The sequence below is a fragment of the Lichenostomus cassidix genome, chromosome 27, assembly GCF_008360975.1.
Source record: "Lichenostomus cassidix isolate B80296 chromosome 27, HeHo_3.0, whole genome shotgun sequence".
Lineage (NCBI taxonomy): Eukaryota > Metazoa > Chordata > Aves > Passeriformes > Meliphagidae > Lichenostomus > Lichenostomus cassidix.
Genome location: NC_139507.1, coordinates 1,398,131 through 1,420,919, shown reverse-complemented (window position 1 = coordinate 1,420,919; position 22,789 = coordinate 1,398,131). Strand labels below are relative to the sequence as shown.

Sequence of the window (22,789 nt, the reverse complement as noted above, 5' to 3'; positions counted from 1 at the left end):
CAGAGCTGGGGGAGGGAGAACACACCTGGAATACACATACACACCTGGACACACACACACACCTGGACACGCACACACACTCAATCCAGGGACACACACACACACACACCTGGGACACACACACACCTGGGGAGCAGACACACACATGGGGGGCAGATGCACCTGGGGGACGCACACACACTCCCCCTGGAACACACATACACACATCACACACACACCTGGGGACATGAACATACGTTCTTGGGGACATACACACACCTAGGACACATACACACACAGCCAGAAGGGCACCTAGCCCCGTCCTGTCCCCAGGGCCACTCCGTGTCCCCCGGGCTCCCATCCTTTGATCCCACCACAGCTACTCCGGAGGCGGCCGCTGGCCCCGGGCACGCGCTGTCACCTCTAATTGGGCCACGTCCTGCCCGTTCCGCCGCAGCGGTGACGGGCGCGTGTGCCCGAGGGTCCCAGTGGCTCTGTGTGGCCTGCCCGTGTCCCTCCTCTCACAGTGGCAATGCTGTGCTACTCAGGGGACACCCGTACATGGGGCCACCTGGGCTCTGGGGACAGGGACATGGCAGCGGTGCCACCCCAGTGTCGCCACTGAAGGTGGCAGAGGGAAGGGAGCCCCTCCTGGCTGGGCTGATTTGATAAACCAAGCGGGGTCGGGGAGGTGGTGGCAGGAAGAGCCCGTCCCCAGGGTGGGGGACGTCGGGGACACAGACAGCAGACGGGAAGAGATCACAGCTCTGCTTTACCATGTTGTCACCCCGGCGGGGAGGGGGCAGGACGGCGGCTCCCCCCGCCCCAGCACAGCCCCCCGCCCGGGGCCGTGCGGACACTGCGCGTCTGTACAGCCGGACCGCCCGAGACCCCCGGCATGGCCCCGCGGCGGGCAGAGAGCAGGGGCGGGGCAAGGGGGGGCACAGCCGGGGATGGGGGTGCAGGGGGGCAGCGCGGGGGTCACCCCCAGCCCCTTGCCACCCCCCAACCCTCTGGAGCCCCAAGCCCTCAATTGGCAGCCTTGGCGCGAGTAATGGGAAGAGCGGGGTTTGGGCAACGCTGCGAGGGGCGATCCATGGGCTGGACAGTGGCAGGGGGATGCCGTGGGGCGGGGCAGGAGCGAGGGAAGGCCGTGGGGCTGGGAAGGCAGCAGGGAACGGAACCACGGCACAGGGACGCCGTGGGGCTGGGGGCTCACTGCGGGGGATGCCGGGGGCGATGCCGTGGGGCTTGGCGGCTGCGGGGGGTGGCGGGGGCGGTGTGGCGGGTCCAGGCTCAGTCCGAGTAGATGATGAAGCCGGAGAAGGTGCTGTACTTGTTGTTGTTGCCGCCGTGGGCTTTGCCCCCGTCCAGCTTGATGAAGACCTCGTCGCCCGCGTCCAGGTGCAGAATGACGCTGTTGCTGGCGTAGTCGTAGTTCTGGTCGGCGTCCTGCGCGATGGCGCTGGCCCGGACCTGCCCAGGGGACACCGCGGCTCAGGGCACGCCCCGGCCCGCGGATCCCACGGGACACGCCGGTTCCCGCCTCACCCACAGCCAGATCCACCCGCCCCGGGGTCGTGCGGGGTGCCCTGGCTCCACACCCGCGGGTGGGAGGATCCCGGGTGGATGCGGCTCCTCCGAGCATCGCCCAGAGCCTGTCCCTGACCCGGCGGGCACAGAAGTGGGAGCGCGGCTCTGAGACCATGACACAGACACAGGACTGCGGCCCTGAATTCTCAAACTGCGGCTCAGGACTGCAGCCCAGGATAGGAGCCCATCTCTGCATTCTGATACAGGAATGAGGACCACATCCAGGTGAGAATGGTTCTCATTTGGAATGAGAACCAAATCCAGGTTTGGATGCAGGACCGTGGGTCAGACATGGGACCACGGCTCCAACGAGGGAGTACAGCTCCAGATTCAGACATGGGACTGTGGCTCACACAGAGGACCCTGACCCCGGACTTGGGCGCAGGACCCCAGCTCAGACACAGGAGCCCAGCTACAGAGTCAGATGTGGGACCATGTCTCGAATACAGAACCCCAGCTCCCAGCTCGGATGTGGGACCACAACTCCATCATGGGACCCATGATCCAGGTTTGGATGCAGGACCCAGCTGAGACACAGGACTCCATCACTGGATTTGGATACAAGACCATGCCTGGGACACAGGATCCTGTCTCCCAGCCCAGCCCCAAACCAGTGAGCCCAGTGCATCCCCAAGCGCTTCCCAGGAGCTGCAGAGGAACCCTGAGCGTGTGGCTCTGGCTGAACTCAAATCCCCCCTCACCCGGACCCGCACCCACTGCGGGTGGGGATGCTCCCCCCATAAAAGTTTCCCGGGTGCCGGCAGAGCCGGAGGAGCCGTCACCGCCTGGAGAAGCGGCTCCGTGGCTGGAGCCCGCTGCCGCTGCAGAATTCTTTGGGTAATCAAATCTCCGCCGGCGCCTCGCGGGGAGATCGCGGCGCTGGGTGACAGTGACAAGGCGGCTGGTGAAATCCCAAGTGAAATGCAAAAGCGCTGCGCCGGGAGAAGGTGCCGCTAATTACAGCCGACGAGAATCGGCTCTTAATTGGCTCACGCGGGGCGGGCAGGCACCGGCGAGCGGCTGCCGCGTCCCGGAGCGGCGGGGGAAGGAGGGCTGTTCCCATGCAGTCCTGTCCTTTGCCCCCAGGACAGGGGTCCCAGGGGGCAACTCCTCCCCAGGGGTGCAGCTGCACCTCCCCGAGCCCACCGGCAGCCTGCGATGCTGGGGTCAGATGCTCTTAACTCTGGAACCTGCTGACGGCCCCGCTGGTGATCCCAGAGGAGTTGATCTCACCCACGCAGCCGAATCCCTCATGCCACCACCAGCACTGTCACCCTGTGTCTACCCTGCCACCGCGAGGGTCCCCACACCCGGGGCGGACAATGAATCCCAGTCACTCACAGCGCCCCAATCTCCAGGGGATGCTGCCTCTCCTGCGGTTTTGCTGAGGAAGAGGAGTAGGGGAAGAAGCAGGGAGGAAGGAGAACCAGGGAAAGCCATTTGGCGCCGGACTCCCACCGTTGTCCCCCCCGCCACAGCTGGAGCTGCCCGGTGCCATCCGTCTTCCCTCGTTAGGGAGCCGCCTCGTCACCGCGCGCCCGCCAGCCCTCGCTAACCAGGGAAGATAAATGGCAGCGCTGGGCCCGGGCTGAGCCGCTCCCGGCACCGCAGTGGCACAGGAGGGGAGGCTGCCACCACGGCCCCCAGCGATGGCCTTCACCCCCTTGTCCTGTTCCGTGCCTCAGTTTCCCCACGGCTCAGCCCGGAGGTGGGAGCCATGGTGGTGACATGGCCCCGGCCCAGACTGTGCTGCAGCCACTGTCCCTGACCCCAGTGACAATTCTGGGGGTGTCCCCGGTCCTGGGGACACTCTGGAGTGGTCCCCAAGGTGGCTGCACCCAAGAGCTTTCAGGCAGACCGGGGTGCCGCCATGTCTAGGCCAAGCCGCTCGCAGTGACACTTGGGGCCTCGGGGACAGGCCTGGACTCCCAGGGCATGGCAGCAACTGTCCCTCAAGACCCCAAACGCAGTGGCTGGTGCTCCTCAGGATCCTTGGGCACAGCACTGGGTGCCATCCCAGCACCCCTGAGTGCAGCTGTGGGTGCCCCCAGCACCCTCAGATGCCCTGGGCACAGCAGCAGGTGCCCCCCAGGACCCTTGGGTGCAGCAGCAGATGCTCCCCTGGCCCCCCCAGACAGGGCAGTGGGTGTCCCCAGGACCCCCCAGCACGTCCTTGTGTACCCTTGGGGACTGTCCCCAACAGGGACCCCTGGCACTGTGACCCTCCCTGAGCCATGGATGGCCCTTCTGTACCATGGAGGCCCCAAAACCACCTGGTACCACCCCACTGTCCATCCATCAATCAATCCATCCGTCCATTCACCTCCCCCCTCCCGCTGCCCTCGCCTCGCCTGTATTATTATACAAATAATAATTAATGCTAATTAAGCACCAGCAGCAGCTCCCCTGGCTCTCATTAGCTCCAGCCCCGACCCAACGGGGATGGGCTGCCCCCAAACCGGCAGCACCCAGGGGAAATTTGGGGGTCAGATGGAGCCCCACAAGCTCTGACTCGCTCTGAAGATGCCAGGATCAACCTTTATCCGCTGGGAACCCCAAACCATGCCAGGGATGGGGGATTTTTGGAAGCAACCCCCTAAATAGCCCCATTTTTAAATTATTTGGGGCATTGGGGGGGATCTTCTTTATAGATATCGATGCGGCGATGCCTTGTTAGTAATTAACAAGCTGTTAATTAAGCTGCATCACCCGCCCGAGCGTGGCTCCTCTTGACAAGGGGCTCCATAGCTTCTGGAAATTCATCCAGGAATGTCGATGCCCCGCAGAGCTGGGGGGTAGGAAGGTTCGGGGTGGTCCCCAAAAATATTTTGGGGGATGCAAAAGGGTTGAGGTGAGTTTTTGGGGTGCACAGTCCGGAGTTAGACGGATGCTGCTTGGAAGAAAGAGCCAGAAGTACCAAGCGGCGCTGGAACCCCCCCAAAATTTGGGGCTGGAGGGTGGGGAAAGACAAAAAAAAAATCCCAATAAAAGGAAATTTGAGCTGTTTGGATGGAGAAAAGCTGCCGAGCGGCTCCTGCTGTGCTCCCTTTTCGGAAGGGCTCAGAGCCGAGGGGTGAAGCGCGGTGGCTGTGGCAAGACTCCCACTCCCTCCCTCACACCCCGGCTGGTTTTGGGGTGATAACTCAGTTTTGGGTTAATTCGGGGTCCTACATTCTCAGGACAAGGATGCACCGCGGGCTGTGATGCCGGAGGAAGCGATGGGAAGCGGGAGCGGGGTGGATGGATCCCGCCGGGAATGCCGGCTGCGGTGACATCCCGGGGGTCACAGCCACATTTTGTCCCTCGAGTCGTCGCCGGGAGGGGTACATGGCGTGGAGAAGGGGAGCCCGAAAGCCGCGGGGATGGCGAGGCTGAGTCCTGGCATTGGGGGCTTAGCGGGATGGGGTCGGGGGGATGCGGGAGCGGGGAGGGGGAAGGATGGAGCCTCCGGGTGTGTGTCCCCCGCGGTGTCCCCACGCAGCCCGGCCGGGATGGGGACGTCTCTCCCGACACAGCAGCAGCAGAGCCGGCTCCGGGCTGGGGGTGCAGCCCCCTAAAAGCGGGGCAGGCGCTGTCCCCCTCGAGGCCATCACGGACACTGTCACTGCCGAGAAGCCCTGTCCCCCCCTCTCCAGGGACCCCAGCGGGCACAATGGCATGGTCGGGGGGGGGGCAGGACACCCCGGGGTCGCTGTGGGGGTGCCCCAAGGCACCGCAAGACGCCCCAAGGCACCGCAAGGCATATCTCCGGGGCCAAGGAAAGGGCTGAGGGAAACCCCCGGGGACTCGTCAGGGCGGATGGTGACTGTCCCCAGCATTGGGAAAGGGACAGGGCACACAGGGGAGCGTCTGGGAACGGGAGGAGGATGGGGCACCCCAGGGGTGCACCTGGAGCCCTTCACTGTCCCTGGGAGAAGGAAAGGGCATCCCAGGGGTGCTCCTTGAGGGCAGGGAGCAGGACGGAGCCCCCCGGGACGTATCCAGAGCCCATCATTGCCACTGGGAGAAGGATGGAGCATCCTGGGGGAGCATCTCTGGCACTGAGGGGATCATAGGGCTCGCTGAGAATGCAGCTCCAGAGCTGGGAACAGGACGGAACACCTCGGCGGTGCACCCAGAGTCCATCGTGTCACTGGGAGAAGGACAGGGCACCCTGGGGCTACACCTCCCTGCCTAGGAGAAGGATGTGGCACCTTGGAAACGCACCCAAATCCCATCATTGTCACCGAGAGAGGGACGGAGCATCCTGGGGGGATACGAAAAGGACAGGGCGTTCTGGGGGTGCACCCAGAGCCCATCTTTGCCACTGGGAGAAGGATGAAGCATCCCAGGGGTGCATGTCACTGTCTGGGAGGAGGATGTGGCATGCCAGGGATGCACCCAGAGCCCATCATTGCCACAGGGAGTAGGATGTGACACCCCGGGGATGCATCTCTGGGGCTGGGAAAAGGATGAGGCCCCTGGGGAAGCACCCAGAGCCCATCACCAGCACTGGGACAAGGATGTGGCACCTCGGGGGTGCATCCCTGGGACCAGGAGAAGGACGGAGCACCGAGGGAGTGCATCGCTGGGGCTGGAAAAAGGATGGGGCCCCTGGAGACTGACCCACAGTCCATCATCAGCACAGAGAGGATGTGGCACCCTGGAGGTGCATTCCTGGGGCCAGGAGAAGGATGGAACACCCAGAGGGCGCATCGCTGAGGCCAGGAAAAGGACGGGGCACCCCGAGGAAGCACCCAGAGCCCTTCTCCCGTGCTTGGGGGACAGCACAGCTCCTGTTCCCGCAGAGAGCCGGGATGGGCAGCCCTTACCTGCCCGTTCTTGCAGAGGTCGGCCCACATGCTGGTGCCGTCGCCGCCGCGCATGAGGACGTGGTAGGTGAAGAAGTAGGTGCCGGGGATGGCGCAGGTGAACTTGCCCGAGGCGGCGTCGTAGCTGTTGCCCAGGTTGGTGACCACGTCGTCGAACTTGAGGACCTCGTAGCCCTCGTGGGGGTTCTTGAGGCCGGCGTAGAAGGCGACCCGCGGCACCGTGCTGTAGGTGGCCGCGCTCACAGCGCCAGTAGCCCCCGGCCCCGGTAATCCCGGGGGTCCCGGTCTTCCTGCTTCACCCCGCGCGCCCACCGGCCCCGGCGGTCCCGGTTCTCCGGGCGGCCCCGGCGGTCCCGGTTTCCCCGGTCTCCCCGGTTTGCCTTGGGGACCTTGCACCAGGGTGGAGGGCGGTGGGAGGGGGCCGCGTTCGGCCGGCTGCGGGGGGGCGGCGGGGCCGTAGGGCTCGCAGACCATCCGGCAGGTGCCCAACATCTCGTACCGGCCGTCGGTACCGGCGGAGCTCACCAGCACCGGGATGAGCACCACCAGCACCAACACCATCACCACCCCCGCCGCGGCCGCCAGCAAAGTTTTCCGGCCCAGGCTGAGCCGCCGCCCGGCCGGGGCGCGCTGGCGCCCGGGGGAAGGAATGGTGCCGGCGGGGGGGAGCAGGGCGGCGGCGGCGGCGGCGGCGGGGGGGCTCGGGCTGGTGGCGGCGGCAGCTCCGCTGCGCTCCGCTGGCTCCGGTGCGCCCCGCGCCGCACGGGCCACGCCCACCCCGCCGGGCCACGCCCACCCCGCTGCCGGACACGCCCTCTCGCCACTGAACACGCCCATGTACACGCCTACCCCGCCCTGGACACGCCCCAACCCCGGTTTAGCCACGCCCTCGGGAACGCCCCCGCCCCGCCCACCCGCGACCCCCCGCTCTCCGGGGGAGGGAAACTGAGGCAGGGAGGTGGGATCGGCCCCGGCTGCCCCACGGACCCTCCCCTAAAAACGCTCGGGACCCCTCGACCGCGTGGCCGCCCGAGCCACACCCTGTCCCCACGCGATGCCAGCCTCGAGCCCGAGCACTCCGAGCATCCCCGTGGAGCTGAGGACACCCCTGGATTCTGTCACCTGTGTCCCCACAGAAGAGCACCCACGGGGGATGGTCCCCGGGGCCCGCCCCTTCTCCCTGCCTCAATTTACTCTCCCACCAGGGTTCACACTTTGGGACAGCCCAGGTGACACCCAAGTGGCCAAGAATCCATCGAGTTCAACCATGGGTCTGTGGCATGGGATGTCACTGCTGATGATATCAGTGACCACGGGGCGCCCGCAGGTGCCACCGCGGGCATGGCCGGGCCACCCAAAAGAGCCGTCCCCGGGGGGCTGAGCACCGGCGGGCTCATGACACGGGGACACGCGGCTGCGCCCGCTCCGTCGCCTGCCATCTCCATCAGCCTCGGCGGGGACAGCAGGACGCGATGGCAAGTGACAGGCGCCGCCAGCGCCGGGGGTGAGCGAAGGACGCGGGGACGGGGGAGGGAGACACGGACACACAGGCGTAGAGCAGCCCGGGGCCGCTCCCAGTGCCGCCCGCCACAGCGGTTCGGTGGCCCCGGGTGACAACACCGAGGTAGCATCAACCTCGGTGGCACCCATGAGGTCCACAGGGTCATCATCCCCCTCTACCCCAAAAGAGCCACCCTGGGGGTGCATCCCCTCATTTCCTTCACGCCTGTGCAATGGCCCCAAACCCCAGGGGACACACGGGGGACAAGCCCCACCCCCGCCCCAAAAGAGGGGGGACCAAGGGGACGCTTGACAGCCATCGATCGCCCCCGCATGTCCCCCAGCTCCTGCAGAGGCTTTAATCAGCGAGCAGAAATCAATTAGCTGCCTTTAAGGAGGCAATTATTCCTGGGGGCTTAACGAGGCTGGGGAGGGGGAGAGTATTTTGGGGTGGGGGTGTTGGCAGCACCGTGTCCCCCCCCACAAAGTTGTCACCATTATGTCACCAGCTGCTTCTCTGGTTCTCTTCTCCATCATTTTTGTGTCCCCCCTTCTCATTCCTCGTTATCTTTCTGTTTTAACAAGTGCCTAAAAATACGCCTTGCGAGGTCACGGGCTGCGTGAGTCACCACCAGCACGGGGATGGGGTGGCCCGGGTGGGCAGGGGGCTCTGCGTGGGGACGGGGTGGCCATGGCGGGGACACAGTGACAGCACAGGCCCGTCCTGGTTGCATCAGGGCACTCATCTCACCTGGAGGGTCAGGGGACGTCCCTAGCCCTGGCTACTGCATCCTCTCCGTGGGGACACAGCCCCAGGTCACCTTGTTGCCACAGGACACTGTCCCCATAGCACGGCCACCACTCCAGGCCACTGCATCACCCTGGGCCACCCTGTCCGCACAGCACAGCCACAACCCTCGGCCACCAAGTCCCACCATGGCCCTACAGCCTGGCTGCAGAGCCAGGACAGCTTCAACACTGCCCGGGGACAGCAGCACTGTATGGAGAGGTTACAACACCCCAGGTGACACTGGCTGGAGCCCCTGAGGTGCTCCCTGTCCCTGTCCCCAAGCCCTGCAAGAGGAGGGGTGCAGCCCTCAAAACAGCTCCATCCACCTAGGCACAGAGAATGGATCGGCAAAGCTCCTAGGGGCCACGTTTGGGAGTGCAGGAGTTGGGAAAGGGACAAAGCTGGGAGGTGGCAGCAGTAGTGGCAGCTGTGGCTGCAGTGGTTTTGGTAGCAGCAGTGACAGCAGTGATTCCAGTGACAGCAGTGACTCCAGTGGTTGTGGTGGTGGCCACAGTGTCTGTGGCAGCAGTGGTTGCGGTGGTGGCTGTGGTAGCTGCCGTGGTGACAACAGTGGCTGTCATGGCTGCAGCGCTTGCAGTGGTGGTTGCAGTGATGGTGGTGACATCAGCGGCTGCAGCTGTTGCAGTGGTGGCTGTGGTGACAGCTGTTGTGGTGGTGGCTGCAGTGGTTGCGGGTCAGTGGTGGCTGCAGCTGTTGCGGCGGTGGCTGCGGCGGTGGCGGTGGCTGCGGCTCCGCTCGACGCCTGCCGCTCCTCTGCAAAGGTTAAGCAAACAGCAGCTCCCGCAGAATCGATGCCGGCCGAGCCCTCGGCTGTTTGCTTTGGCAGCGCCGTGCGGGGGTGGGTGGGCCGTGCTGGGGACGCTGGCAGTGCGGAGGGAACAATCAACGCTCCAGGGGCGCAGGTTTGGCCGGGGGGTGGCTGTGCCCCCCTGCCTCCTGCTTGCTGAGGAGCTCACGGAGGAGGATTTGGGGAAGGGCGAGGGTGGCCGGGACAGGGTAGGGGACTTGTGCGGCCAGAGCTGTGCCATGCCTCACTTTCCCCTCGTGGTGTTGGGGCAGACACTGTCCATAGAACCATGCTTGGCCAGGGGGACAGGGACATTGTGCCCCCCACACCTGCCACCTGGTCCCACAGCTGTGGCTCAGCCTGGGTGGGTTCAGCCCAGGAGTGGCTCAGCTGGAATTAGGACTCAGTGCTAGACACAACCAACGAGCCCGATGTCGGCCCACGATGATGAGCCTGGAGAGGGAGTGGCTGTTTGCAGGCTGCCCCTGATGACTTCCATTGCTGTCCCCCAAATTCCCACTGTGTCCCCAGGATGGGCTCTGGAAAGGGCCACTGGGGGGGCATTTAGCTATGGGCAGGGAGGGCAGATGTGGCTCCAGCATGGATCAACATGGGAATGAGGAAAAGCCCCATGGTACCAACCCCTTGGTGATGGCCCAGGAGCTAGCCAATTGGCTGCTGGACTAGCCACGGGGCTGGCTGATGGGTTGGCCAACTGTCTGGTGGCCTTGAAGGACAATTGGATGGCTGGTTGGCGAGCTGGGTGGTTGGTGGCCAACTGGCTTGCTGGCAGTGGGCTGGCTGGTTGGGCACCTAGCTGGATGGCTGGGTGGGTAGACGGCTGAGGAGTGGCCTGGCTAGCTGGTGGATTGGTTGGCTAGCTGGCCAGCTGGCTGGTTGATTGCCTGGCTGGGTCATGGGTTGGCTGGCTGGCCAGTAGACCTCCAGGCTTGTTGCCTGCCCAGCTGTCTGTCTGCCTGCCTGGCCAGTTGGCTGGTGGCCGGCCAGCTGACCCAGGGGCTGGCTAGCTGGCCAGAGAGCTTGGTCAGCTCAGGTCCCGGGGACAGCGACATCTCAGCATGTCCCAGCCCAACATCAGGCGTTGTCCCTTGCCCAGCGGGGGTGGAGCCCGGCCGCGGGCTGCAGGAGGGCAAGGTGTGGGTGGCACATCCCCGTCCCTGTCCCCGTCACGCTGCCTCTCATTACGGACACGGCGGGGCCCGTCACCCTCCCACCGCGCGGCAATTAAGGGCTGCCAACACCGGCAGTTAATTAGCGCCAGCGGTGAGTGCTGGGAGGTGACGGCCGCATTGCTGGCGGAGGGGACCGGCTCGGGGACGTGTCCATCCAGGGGGACATGGAGTGGGAGGAGCGGGGACTTGGGCTGTTGGGACCAGCTGTGCTGCCCCGGGGGCGCCCCGCGGCCGGTGGGGACAGGGTGTGACAAGGAGGGCGGTGCGCAGTGACAGCGGGTGTCAGCGATGGGGGGTGCAGGGAGTGGCACTGGGGACAATCCTGCACGGTGACGGTGTGTGGCACCCCAGGCTGTGCAGTGACGGTGACGGTGGGTGACATCCCGTGGGCCATGCAGTGACAGTGACACTGGGTGATACACTGCGGGCCGGCAGTGACGGTGACAGTGGGTGACACCCCGTGGGCCACACAGTGACATAGCAGTGTGTGACAGCCCCAGCACCAGGCACTGACGGTGACTCTGTGTGACAATCCACGGGAGCTGCAGTGACACTGCGTGGCACCCGGCGGCCCCACAGTGACAGTGACACCCTGTGCACTGCGCGGTGACAGTGACACCATGTGACACCCCAGGGAGCAACAGTGAAGCTGTGCAACACCGCAGGGCTGCACAGCAGCTCTGTGTGACACGAGTGGGGCTGTGCAGCCATGGTGACACTGTGTGACATCCCAGGGAGGTGTGCAGTGACACTGACACTGTGCCACACCCCGGGGATCATGCAGTGATAGTGACACCTGTGTCAACAGATGCCATGCAGTGACATCAGTGCCATGCAGTGACACCACACTCAGGCCCCCCGGGCCTCAATACCTTGTGGGTATTGAGGTGCCCACCCAGCTCACAGCTGGGGACATTCCCCACTGGGGGACATCACTTTGTCCCTGCAGCCTCGTGGGGGGACATCTGCCCCCACCTGCCCCAGTGGGTGTCCCCAGGTGGGTGCTCCAGGAATGGCGTACACCAGGGAAGGGGCACACTGTGGAGGGGGTGCTCCAGGGATGGGGTACTCCAAGAGAGGGAGGTTTCAGGAATGGGGTGCACTGGGGAAGGGGATGCGCTGGGGAAGGGGTGCAGCGGAGAGGGGGTGCGCCAGGAAGGAGATGCCCTGGGGAAGGAAATGCTCCAGGTACGGCTGCTCTGGTTCCTACGGGGGTGCAGCAGGAGGAGTGTCCGTCTGTCACGAGCCCCCGCCAGCCGCAGCACAATCGATCCGGCCGCCAATTTGCACAGTCAAATATTTGGCTTCGCGGCGCGGGCCCGGCTCTGCTCGAGCCGCCCCGGTGGGCGCGGGCCCGCGGTGACGGTGGCGGCTGCTCCGCGATCGATGGCGGGACGTGTGGCGAGCTGGGGCAGCCTCAGCGCGGGGCCGGGGCGGTGCCGGGGCTGGGGCCGTGCTGCAGCACCCAGGGGCCCTGGGAGCCCGTGTGTAGCCCGCTCAGGGCAGCACCTGTGCCACGAGTGGAGGGTCTCAGCCAGGGTGTCCTCCAGGCCCCCTCCATGGCCATCGAGCCACCCAGATGCCACCCAGCCCAGGGAGCCGAGCCACCTGTCACTGGCGGGGGACGGCTGAGGCTCGGCGACACAGCCACTGGCACGGACACAAGTGGCCATGGGCTTGTCCCCAGGGGGGTTTGACTGAGGGTTGGGATGGGCAGGAGTGGGACTGGAAGTTCTGGGGCAATGCTGGGGCACCTCCCATGAATGGGCACCATGGTCACACAGCTCCATGGCCAAGCTCCAGAGCCCTTCCCCCGTGAGTGCCAACGCCTGCACCCACAGCCCACGCGGGGGGCTCAGCCCCAGCTCAGCCCAGGGCCCCCCACACCAGGCTCCCCCGGCCACGCCAGCGCCGTGGGCAGTCCGGTGCCTCACCATGCCCCGCTCGCTCCCTCGGCTCCGCTAAACTCGTTAGCGGCGGGCGAACGTCAGCCGGGCGGGAGCGAAGTGCCAAATGCGATTACAGCCCCGTCTCGCTCCCTCCTTCCACCCCCGGCCCCATTTATAGCGGAGGCGGGCGGGAGGGAGGCGGAACTGGCTCTTATCTCGGCGGAGAAATCCCGCTCCGGCCCTGATTTATGGCTGACTGCGAGGGACTCCAGCGGCACGGCGCAATTATGGAGCAGTTAGAGCAGGGAGGGGTCAGCGCTCGGGTACGACCCCCCAGCAGAGCTGGAGGAGCTGCGGTACCCAGGGTGGGTGCTCCAGCTCAGGGGTGCTCCTTGGGGCTGCAGAGACCACCAGGTCTCTCCAGGTGGGTGAGATATGCAGGTGCACAGTGGGGCTCAGGGGAGGGTGGGGGTAGAAGCGTGCCTGGCCCCAAAAAGGGGCACGTGCTGGCTGGGGACACCCTGGGAAGGTCCCTGTGCCAAAAGGATGGCACAGGGGACAGGCAGGACACTGCCTCACAGGACCAAGCACAGGCAGGAGGGAAGGAGTGTTGTATAGGCTGCCACAAAGGAGCATCCTGGAGGATTGCAGGGATCACTGTGTGCAGGGAGGTGACCAGGGGCTGGCAGCAGCCACCTTTCTCAAAGTGTGTGGGGCAAGGGGTGGCAGTGAGGACAGGGATACCCAAAGGGGAATGTGCTGGCCACAGAGAACCACAGCAGATCCAGGATCACATCCCAGAAGCCAGACCCACCCCGTGGGGTGCCTGGAGCCAACACTGAGCCACAGCCTCCCCCAGGAAGGTTACAGCAAGGCTGATGCTCCAAGCAGCTCCTGGAGCAGCTCTGGGATGTTTACCAGGAAAAGCAGGAGCGCCCAGCAGCTCTTCCTGTGTGTGCTGAACTTTACAGAGCGCAGCCGTGCCCCAGCATAGGAACAACCTGGGAGTGGGCTGGGAAGAGCCGCGGGAGGAGCTGCGGGATGCAGAGCAGCTGCTGTTCAGTGTTTTATTAAAACAAAAGAGTAGAGCCAGCACCTGCCTCGCCCAGGCTCGGCTCTCCCACCGGGAAACAACCGCCGAAGGAAGCTCAAACAGCAGGAAATTAGTTTGAACGAGGTAGAGCCCAGGACTCAGCCTGCGCCGGGGTGGATCAGACCCTTGGATCCAAAGCCAAGGGTGACCCACGAGTGATGGCCACAGAAACAGAGGGCAGGAGGGGGGAGAGCCAGCTGAACACAATCCATGTGAACGAGGTGCTGTCCTCCTCCTTGCTGATTTAACACGTTTCCATTAAATCAACATAGAAAGATAGAGGGGAAATCCCAAATCTTAATTTGGATTAGGAAGGCTGAGCTACAAGGGATCACCCTGGGGACACTGCAGGCAGTGACAGGGCCTGAGCAGCCACCCACCCCCAGGGAGGAGATTGTCCTGGAAGACATGAAAGTGAGATTGTACCTGATTAAAGTGAGATTGTCCCAGATTAAAGTGAGATTGTCCCAGATTAAAGTGCGTCAACATAGTGAAATCCCACCATAGGGACCCACATGGGGACAAGGGCTTCATCCCACAGGCACAGCTGGTGGGTGAGAAGTTGAACAGGGAGAATGTGCCTGAAAAAACCTCCACTGTGGTCACCTTGGGAAGTGTGCAAGGAGACACCTCATGCTGCTGTCTGCATTCAGCTGGCAAAGCTCATTAACAGAGGTGGCCTTTCACTGCCCTTTTCAAACCAGGAAATTCAGGCCCCTTCCCTGACTAAGAGAAAAGGTGAATTAAGAGATGAAATGCCGGAGGAGGAGGAACACCAGCCCTCCGAGCCCGACTACAGCCGTGCCCACTGCCAGCCGTGCCCAGAGGAAATCCAGGGAATCCTCGAGGCGGGTGTGCAGCCGCAGGACCTGCCGGCGTGTGCTCTCCCAGTCCCCGGAGTTGTCGATGACGTGGGTTGCCCACTTGCGCTTCTCATCCAGGGGCAGCTGGGAGCTGATCCGAGCTTCGGCCTCGGCTGTGCCCAACCCGTTCCTCTTCATCAGCCGTGCAAGCTGAGTTGGGGGGTCACTGCCGGGTGGAGCACGGGGCTGAGCTGGGGGTGGGAGGGAATGGGAGATCTGCCTTCCTCAGGCACCAGGGGGAATCACTGGGATAAAACGGGAATGAGAGAGGTGCTCCCTGTCATTTCTGACACAGTCAGCCTACACTTGGATGAGCAGAACCACCACTGCCTGGGCTGGTCTCAGCATTCCCACAGCCTAGATCAGTGCCCCACATCCTGCCCTGATGGAGCAGGGGTTGTGGAAAGCCCAAAGGCAGCGACTTCCCATCTGTGATGGTGCCAGGTTCCAGGGAAAGCTCAGGAAGGCCCTTGTGCACATAAAGGGAGGTGTCACTTCTCTCAATGGGGTTTGCACCAGGGCTGTGGCTGAACCTTCACCAGAGTGGAGGGACATGATAGTCCCCTCTGAGAGAGGTGGCATTGCCCCTGTCCTCATGGCTCCCAGAGCACTTACCAATAAACCAAGACGGTGTATTTCATAAACCTGGTCAATCCGCGGGTCTCGAAGAGCAGAGGGATGTCGAGGATCACATAGCGGTAGCCTGTGGAAACAGCAACATTCCCCAAAACAGGGAACAGCATTAACCCTCATTCCCAAATCCCTTGTGCTGCACACACCACGGCCAGGAAAAGCAAGTAGAAGCTCTACAGCGTCACGATTACAGCCGAGCAGAGCAGAGCCTGTTGGCTCTCCTCCCTCTCACAGGGAGGAAATGGTTTCATTCCAAGTTTCCAGAGGGAAAAAAAAAACCAACCCTAACCTGGCTGCTCTCAGACCAAAGGTGAAACTGCAGAAATATAATGAGGAGCTGAAATGAGAGCAGCAGTGTCTGGCTGGCAAGAGCGGCAGCCGTGCGCCGTGCTGGCCTCTCCCGGGAAGCAGTGCCCACAGCAGGATCTGCTCTCCACTCCTCTTGTCCAAGACTTCGCCAGGCTGCAGCCATCTGAGCCAACATTTCCCAGCTCAGCTTTCTTCCCTTTGTGAAAAGCTTTGGCTAAACAGCTCCATTTTTCCAAGGGAAGCAAGGAAATCCTTGCAGACCTCCTGCAGCTGTGACACTGAAATGTGGGGGAGCCTCCAGGCACAGCCCAAGGGCTGAACCCTCACCAAAACGGGCTGAGTTTGGTTTAAAACCTTTGTCACCACAGGGAGCAGAGCTTGTCATGGACAGTTGCTGTCCCCCTGGTTCTACCTGTGCCTCTACCCTTGGCCAGTGTTTGGGGAGGTGGGAGATGTGTGCTGAGCCTGGGGGAAAGGATGAGGGGAAGGGAAAGCTCTAAGTCAGGACTTCACTGCCCTGTGTGTCCCCAACCAAGAGGACATCTCCAGGTTTGTTGGTGTCCCCTCTTTATAACCCCCCTAAAACTGAGCTGCCCACAGAAAGCAAAGCCTTGACAAAGACATCATCATCCAAGGAGCCACCGTTCCACCAGCATCTCCGCCCTGAGAGGCTTCTTGCTGCCCTCTGATTTGATCGATCAGAGCTTTCCTTACACAGCGATCCTCAGAGACAACATCCAGCTATCCCAAATCATTAAATCCTGACTAATGAGGACAAAGCAGCCTGCTGAAGCCACACAGCTCTTGCCGAGGGCCAGGACAGCATCCGCCTCCTGAGCCCGCAGCCCCGAGTTCAAGACTCCATCTCTGGCTCCTGGCATTCCTGCCTGTTGCTTCCTTTGTGCTTCCTCCTCCTCCTCCTCCTCCTCCTCGCCCCGCAGCAGAGCTCGGCCCCGTGGTGCCCCAGCATGTTCAGCTCGCACAGGGCTCAGCTCCGATAAGAGCTGTGAATCCAGACTGACTCTATTAAAGCATCCGTCTGTCTACACGGAGACCTCCGGAACAGCTGGTGATCTTATCTGGCATTTCCCCAGCCCAGCCTGACAGCTGCATTTGTTCCATTTATCAGGGGGAATGTGGGACTTCGGAAGCCACAGCTGTCAGCCCATTCCTCACCTTATCGACACTCAAAGGGCTCCGCAGCCTCCACTGAAGCTGGAGCAGGCTGGGGGCAGGGAGGGATATTTGGCCATTTTGGGAGTGTGACATTATCCAGTGGGTAATCTCGGCGAAGCTGCTCCCAGGCCCTACAGATATGCTTTAAACTGCAGAGGAAAGCGGTGAAGGGCAGCAGTGAAAGGCAGGAGTGAATCAGGAATGAATCCTCCAAACACTGACGCCAAAGGCCACCGGAGGCAGAGCACAAAGGCTGTCACTCAACGTTCCTTCCCTTTCTCCATCCCTGTCCCTCTCCCCACATTCAAACCAAAGGCAGAGGGAGCAGGGATGGCTCCTGCCCGAGTAGGAGTCCCAGCAGGCTGGGACATGGCCTCTTACCGAGCACAAAGTACTTCAGGATCTGCTTCAGCATCTCCTTCAGGATCTCGGGGTGGGTGATGGAGTTCAGCAGCCGCCGTTTCTCCGGCTGGGAGAAGATAATGTTTCCGAGAGCCTCACGATTTATCTCGCCGTTCTCCAGGAGAATCTCAGTGCCAAAGTGCTGCACGATCTGCTGATGGGCCTTGGAGTGGGGCTGCACCACTGAGAACATCAAACAGCCGGGGGTGAGAGCGGGTTTTACAGTACAGTTGGTGTTTGCATCAGCAATCACCCTCAGATGGGGTTTGCTCATTAACTAACGGAACTGATGCTCCCCCTGGCAGCACATCTGCCTCCAGCACATCTGTCCTGGCACCACATCTGCACAGCCCGGCAGCTCCTGCCAGAAGAGCCCTGCCAGCCCAAGGTCCCTTTGAGGGCTGACAGTTGGGAGATCAAAGTCCTGCAGACATTAATTCAGCACCACAACCCTCCTGGCACGTGCTGCTGCTCGGGGTGACAAGTCAGCAGGGAGGGCAGGAGGACACGGTGATGGCCACATGCCAAGGCAGGGGCAGGAACTGGGCTGAGATGATTCCCACCAGGGATCAAGCAGGGAGATCCTAAAAGGACCAGGACCAGCTGAAAACTTCAGCACTGTGTGGATACTCAGTGCTGCAACTTGGCTCTGGCTGCCGCTGAGGTATTTTTTTTTTTACTGTCTTTCACGTCAGTCACTAAATTCCTCAGGAAAATAAACACAAAAACCTTCTAAAAGCTCAATCCCCAATCAGCCCTTGCAGGGGCTCTGACGTTACAGGAGTGTATAACTTTAAAGCCACCAAAAAAAAATCCCCAACAAAAGGGATGAAGCAATAAAACCATAATTAAGCTCCAGCTGAGGGTAACCACAGCGAAGGACAGACCGCAGATAATCATCTCTCCCAAATCCAGGAACATTGCCACAGGTTGTAACCTCAGGCCAACCTCATAAAAGTCTTTAAGACCAATTTTTTTCTCCTGTGGAATATCACATGGAGGCAGCTTCAGGATGGGTGAAATCCATATAGTAAACAAACACATATAAAAAAGGAATTGGTGGAAAATGAAGTGATTGGCAGAGAACTGACACAGAGTATCTGTAGTGTTTTCCTACCGTCTCTGAGGGCTTTTAGCACCTCCAGCAAATTTCCTGCACCTCGAGGGGAATTACAGTGCAATAAAATGTTAAAGCATCTCAGCTTTGAGGGGCTACACAGTAAGTTCTTCACCAAACAGAAAAGCTCAGGCACTTCCAAATGACACTACTGCACCATGGCTCAGCCGCAGACCCCAAATCTGCCATATGCAGGATCCACAGCCCTCAGAATCTCAGAATCTGATCTGGGGGGAAAGCTCATCCAGTCCCATCCCCTGCCACAGGCAGGGACACCTTAACTATCCCAGGTTCCTCCAAGCCCCATCCAGTCTGGCCTTGGACACTTCCAGGGATGGGGTAGCCACAGCTGCTCTGGGCAACATCTGTTCCCCTCTGCTCCCCTCGTTATCCCAGTGGGATGGAGAGATTAACATCTCACAGGTAATCAGGGAGAGCAAGGTCTGCTCCAGTCCTACTGAGGGAACAGATCTGGGATTCTGGGTCTTTCCTCCAGACTGAGCAGCACATTTTGAGAGCAGCAAGAGGCAGGTGTGTAGTGCAGCAGCAGGGACCAAATTCTCCCTGACCTGGGATCTTTGGAGCCTCTCTTTTTTTTTTTTTTTTTTTTAAGCACATTAATTTTGTGGTCTGATCTCTCAGTATCACCAAGCAAACAACATCCAGAACAGAGGGACATTCTCTTTTAGCCACGTTAGGGATCCCACCCAATGTAACTGAGTGACAGATGGGTGTCCTGGGGCTCAGGGGGTACACTGGATTAGCCAAGGGATCCCTCTTTACAGGGAACCACTTTTGCTTTTGCCCTGACTTGGCTTTCAAAGCTGGGAAGCATCACACACCAGGGGATGGAAACCTAGGGCACAATCTCCCCACAGTGTTTACTAGGTCATGATGATCTTTTTTTCTTTATTAAAAATATATCCTAGTTCCAATCCCCCGCCCCGGGGCGGCTGCTCCCCAGCCTCGCGGACTGGGAAGGAGGAGGGAAACCCTTCTCCGATGTACTCAGAGCACCCTCTGCCGTCAGCGCTTCCCGGCAGCGATCCCGGTTGTCAGGGGAACCTCAGGGAGCAGGAGCAGCTCTGGCAAACTCACCCTGCCTGGCAATAACATCGGCATCGATCACGGCACAGCCCAGCTCCCGCAGCACGGCCACCACTGTGCTCTTCCCCGACGCGATCCCACCGGAGAGTCCCACCAGGAACATCGTGCTCTGGAAGGGAAAGAGAAGAGCTGGAAAATATGCCAGGACAGGGCCATTTTGTTCGTGCTGAGCACATCAAATATTTAGTTCCTAACAGGCAACTTCATTCAAAGCTCATTTTCATACTTTCTTAGGGCATCACGGAGACATCAGCAGGATTTTGGCACCCTCTGAGCTGGGTATCCCAGTTTCACAGGCTGGAGGACACTGTTGGATTCAACAAGGCTTCTCTGGACTCTCCTAACTCTGGATGTACCACTTGAGCCAGCCCTGAGTTCCTCCAGCTGGTTTATCTACAGCTCCAGCAACTTGCACCCCTTTAGCATCTGCACCCATCAAACCAGAGTCCCACCTACAGCACCCTGAGGCATGGAATCATGGAATGGTTTGGGTTGGAAGGGACCTTAAAGTCCATCCAGTTCCACTCCCTGCCATGGGCAGGGACACCTTCCACTATCCTAGCTTGCTCCAAGCCCCATCCAACCTGGCCTGGAAAACTTCCAGGGATGGGGCAACCACAGCTTCTCTGGACAACCTCTGCCAGAGCCTTACCAACCCCACAGGGAGGAGGAATTCTTTCCCAGTATCCCATCTGGCAGTGGGAAGACACTGCCAGATGGCAGTGTCTTGTCCTGTCCTGTCACTTGTCCTGTCTTGTCTTGTCCCTTGTCCTGTCACTCCAGGCCCTTGTCCCAAGTCCCTCTTGGAGCCCCTTGAGGCACTGGAAGGGGCTCTGGGGTCTCCCTGGAGCCTTCTCCTCTCCAGGTGAGCACCCCCAGCTCTCTCAGCCTGGCCCCATGGCAGAGGGGCTCCAGCCCTTGCAGTATCTCTGTGGCCTTCTCTGGCCTTGCTCAGAGAAATCAGGGGAAATTTCCAGCAGGTTTGTTGAGGGTGACTCAAGAGAAGTGAAAAAAGAGCAGAATTCAGATAATATCTCAGCCAGGACTGGGACACAGGAGGCCTGAGAGGAGAGCCCTGCTCACCGGCTATGGGAGCTCTGCCACAGTCAGGACACAGCCCACAAGGCACTCAGTGAATCCCATTCCCACACTGCCTGGCAGCCCCATGGACACAGAAACCACAGCTCTGGCAGCAAACTGGTGTCTGGGAGCTGGCAAACATGGCCCTGAGCACAAACCTGTGCTTGCCCTTGGCCTCGGGGCCGGGATGGGGTTGATAACCCCTGGCTGACCCCAAGCAAACACTGCTCTCATAGCTCCTGCACAGAGATCTCTCCCTGCTCAATCCAAACTCTGCAATCCTCTAAATCCTGCTTGTGTGCTCTCAAAACCAAAAGGCTCAGCCACACAGAGGCAGCTCTGGAGAGCTGAGGGGACTCCTGTGAGTATCTGTATCCTAAACATACAACAGCCTCAGCAGGCTGGGTACAGAGCCCAGCGTCCCCCCTGCAGCCCCAGCCCAGAGTGTCCAGGGCTTTGTGCAGCCATGTCCTGCAAATCCCCAAGGACAGCAGATCTGACTTTGCCACCTCATCCAGGGTGACACCATGGGTGAGGAGCCCAACCTCCCACAGCCCAGCCTGTGGCTGTTGCATCTGAGAAGGAATTGGCTCCATCATCTTTGGCCAAGAGCCACAGGCTGCTGGTAGTCACCCCTCGGCTTCCTCTCGCCTAGATCCTACTCCCTCCTGGTAGCCCAACCCAAACAATCTCAGTCACATTACCTAACCAGCCTCTGGTCTCCCCCCTCCCTCCAGACACCACCAGCCCCCCAGAACTCTGCACATAGGTACCTAATGCCTGCACTGTCCCCCACGAGTGGGGCCTGTCCTGCTGGCAGCCGAGGAGAGCAGGGGGGAACACGGGGCTGCAGGAGGGCTAAGGATGGGTAAAAACACAGCACGGCGTCCCTTTGGCTAGAAAAAAACAAAATAAGACACTTTAGTCATAATTCAGTCCCACAAACAGGCACCAGACCCACAGTTTGGGGGGAAGGAGGGGGTGGGCAAGTCCTGTGGCAGCTGGAGGCAGCTCAGCAGAGGGAAGGAGCAGGGCTGGAGCAGAAGCAGCAGCCCCTGCCAGCAGCTCGTGGAGCAGCTCCACCGAACACTGCCGCCAGCCCACAGCAGCACCACGTGCTCCTTCCTGTCCAGACACCAGGACAACAGATGGGGACAGTTCCAGCAGCAACAAGGGGGGATCCAAAAGGAATCAGAGAGGGCCAAAATAATAACAGCAAACAGCAGCGCTTTGGGGAGGCTGATTTATGTCCCGAGCAGGATCTCTGCTCTCTCATGGGGAGCCTCTCCTGGTGTTACAGAGGGCTTGGAGTGACAGAGGGGCTGTTTATTTATCCCAGCAGGTTAAAATCCTGCCTTCCCACCAGGATTTTGTATGCTGCAACAGCCTGTGAGGGGCAACACTGCACCAGGAGGATCTGGATCACAGCAGTGGAAGCTCCACGTGCTTGCTTTTTAAAAACACAATAAAAACTCTCCTGTGCTTGTAAACACAGGGCTTTAACTGCAGTAACCTCAGCATTCTGGCCTGCAGCCTCAGCTGGGACTTGCTCCCAAACCCAGCTATTTCTGTCCCTCCATCGCGTGCCTCCACCACAGGAATTACTGCAGGGGAAAGCAGCCCTTGGAAGGATTCTCCTGGAAACCAGGGCTAGCCAGGGATCTGAACACTTGTGCTGTCCAAGGGCCTGCACAGATCTCAGGCATCAATATTTAACGAGCTCGAGTTTGAACTGCACACGAGGGGAGAGGCCAGCCCACTGCTGCAGATGTTAACGGCAGGAGCCAGAACCAGTTTTCCCCCAAATACACCATTTTTGGGGATACATTTGGCCTGTGCCAACTACGGCAGACACGGGGGAAAGCAGAACAAGAGCCACGGAGGCTGGTCAGGCTGGAAAACTCGGTGAGCTGTTCCTGCAGTGAGGAATGGGGAGAAGCACCCAGGGCACCGAGGAACTGGCTTTTAAAGAATTAAGTGGCCAAAAATTCCCGTTCAGCTTCTGCGGATTTTGAGCACAGCACAAGCTGCCAGCCTCAACCCATCCATCCGGCGAGCACAGGGCTTGGGGATGGAGCTGGACCATGTCCTGCAGCACCATCCTACACCCGGCTCTGGCTGGGGCCGACAGACCTGGTGTTTGGCTGGAGGAGGCTGCAGTTAAAGGGAAGAATCACCAAATACATCGCTAATTGGCGGGGAACGAGCCGCCGACACACGCACCTCGGCCCACCCCGCGGGGTGCGGAGGCCGCCATGAGCCCCTCCTGCCGCCCTCACCACTCACCCTCCGCCCGGCTTCACGCGCGCCGCAGTGTCCCGCGCGCCTATTGGCTAGCGAGAAGCTGGGGCGGCTCTCCCAGCCAATCGGCACCGCCCTCGTTAGACTCGACACGCCCCCTCAGGCAGGTAGAGGGCGGAGACGCGAGCACCGCGCCCTCGGCGGG

General features: G+C 61.0%; 2 protein-coding genes across 5 annotated transcripts; both read right to left on the bottom strand.

The window, feature by feature from the left end:
- Positions 1 to 734: 734 nt before the first annotated feature.
- On the bottom strand, positions 735 to 7,159 carry C1QL1 (complement C1q like 1). The gene is made up of 2 exons (XM_085039840.1): positions 6,384 to 7,159; positions 735 to 1,455 (listed from the first exon to the last, which is right to left on the bottom strand). Exons 1-2 carry the CDS (start codon positions 6,942 to 6,944, stop codon positions 1,276 to 1,278), a joined length of 741 nt encoding a protein of 246 aa, XP_084895966.1. The 5' UTR covers positions 6,945 to 7,159; the 3' UTR covers positions 735 to 1,275.
- Positions 7,160 to 13,616: 6,457 nt separating this feature from the next.
- On the bottom strand, positions 13,617 to 22,769 carry DCAKD (dephospho-CoA kinase domain containing). Of its 4 annotated transcripts, none has more exons than XM_085039883.1 (6): positions 22,630 to 22,769; positions 21,117 to 21,239; positions 19,255 to 19,372; positions 17,019 to 17,222; positions 15,135 to 15,222; positions 13,617 to 14,685 (listed from the first exon to the last, which is right to left on the bottom strand). In XM_085039883.1, exons 3-6 carry the CDS (start codon positions 19,364 to 19,366, stop codon positions 14,400 to 14,402), a joined length of 690 nt encoding a protein of 229 aa, XP_084896009.1. In that variant the 5' UTR covers positions 19,367 to 19,372; positions 21,117 to 21,239; positions 22,630 to 22,769; the 3' UTR covers positions 13,617 to 14,399. The 4 variants fall into 4 exon arrangements, with proteins under 4 accessions (XP_084896009.1, XP_084896008.1, XP_084896010.1 ...); XM_085039882.1 differs by having other exon boundaries at positions 21,124 to 21,239; XM_085039884.1 differs by lacking the exon at positions 22,630 to 22,769 and adding an exon at positions 22,286 to 22,501 and having other exon boundaries at positions 21,124 to 21,239.
- Positions 22,770 to 22,789: the final 20 nt, after the last annotated feature.

What these genes read in the sequence shown, in the direction of transcription:
- DCAKD (XM_085039883.1), bottom strand. Translation starts at nt 19,366, where the DNA reads ATGTTCCTGGTGGGACTCTCCGGTGGGATCGCGTCGGGGAAGAGCACA. An exon ending in CGATGTTATTGCCAGGCAGG is followed by an intron (nt 17,223 to 19,254) that starts GTGAGTTTGCCA and finishes TGATGTTCTCAG; the next exon opens with TGGTGCAGCCCCACTCCAAG. An exon ending in CCTGAAGTACTTTGTGCTCG is followed by an intron (nt 15,223 to 17,018) that starts GTAAGAGGCCAT and finishes CTGTTTCCACAG; the next exon opens with GCTACCGCTATGTGATCCTC.
- C1QL1 (XM_085039840.1), bottom strand. Translation starts at nt 6,944, where the DNA reads ATGGTGTTGGTGCTGGTGGTGCTCATCCCGGTGCTGGTGAGCTCCGCC. An exon ending in ACCTCTGCAAGAACGGGCAG is followed by an intron (nt 1,456 to 6,383) that starts GTAAGGGCTGCC and finishes TCCCCTGGGCAG; the next exon opens with GTCCGGGCCAGCGCCATCGC.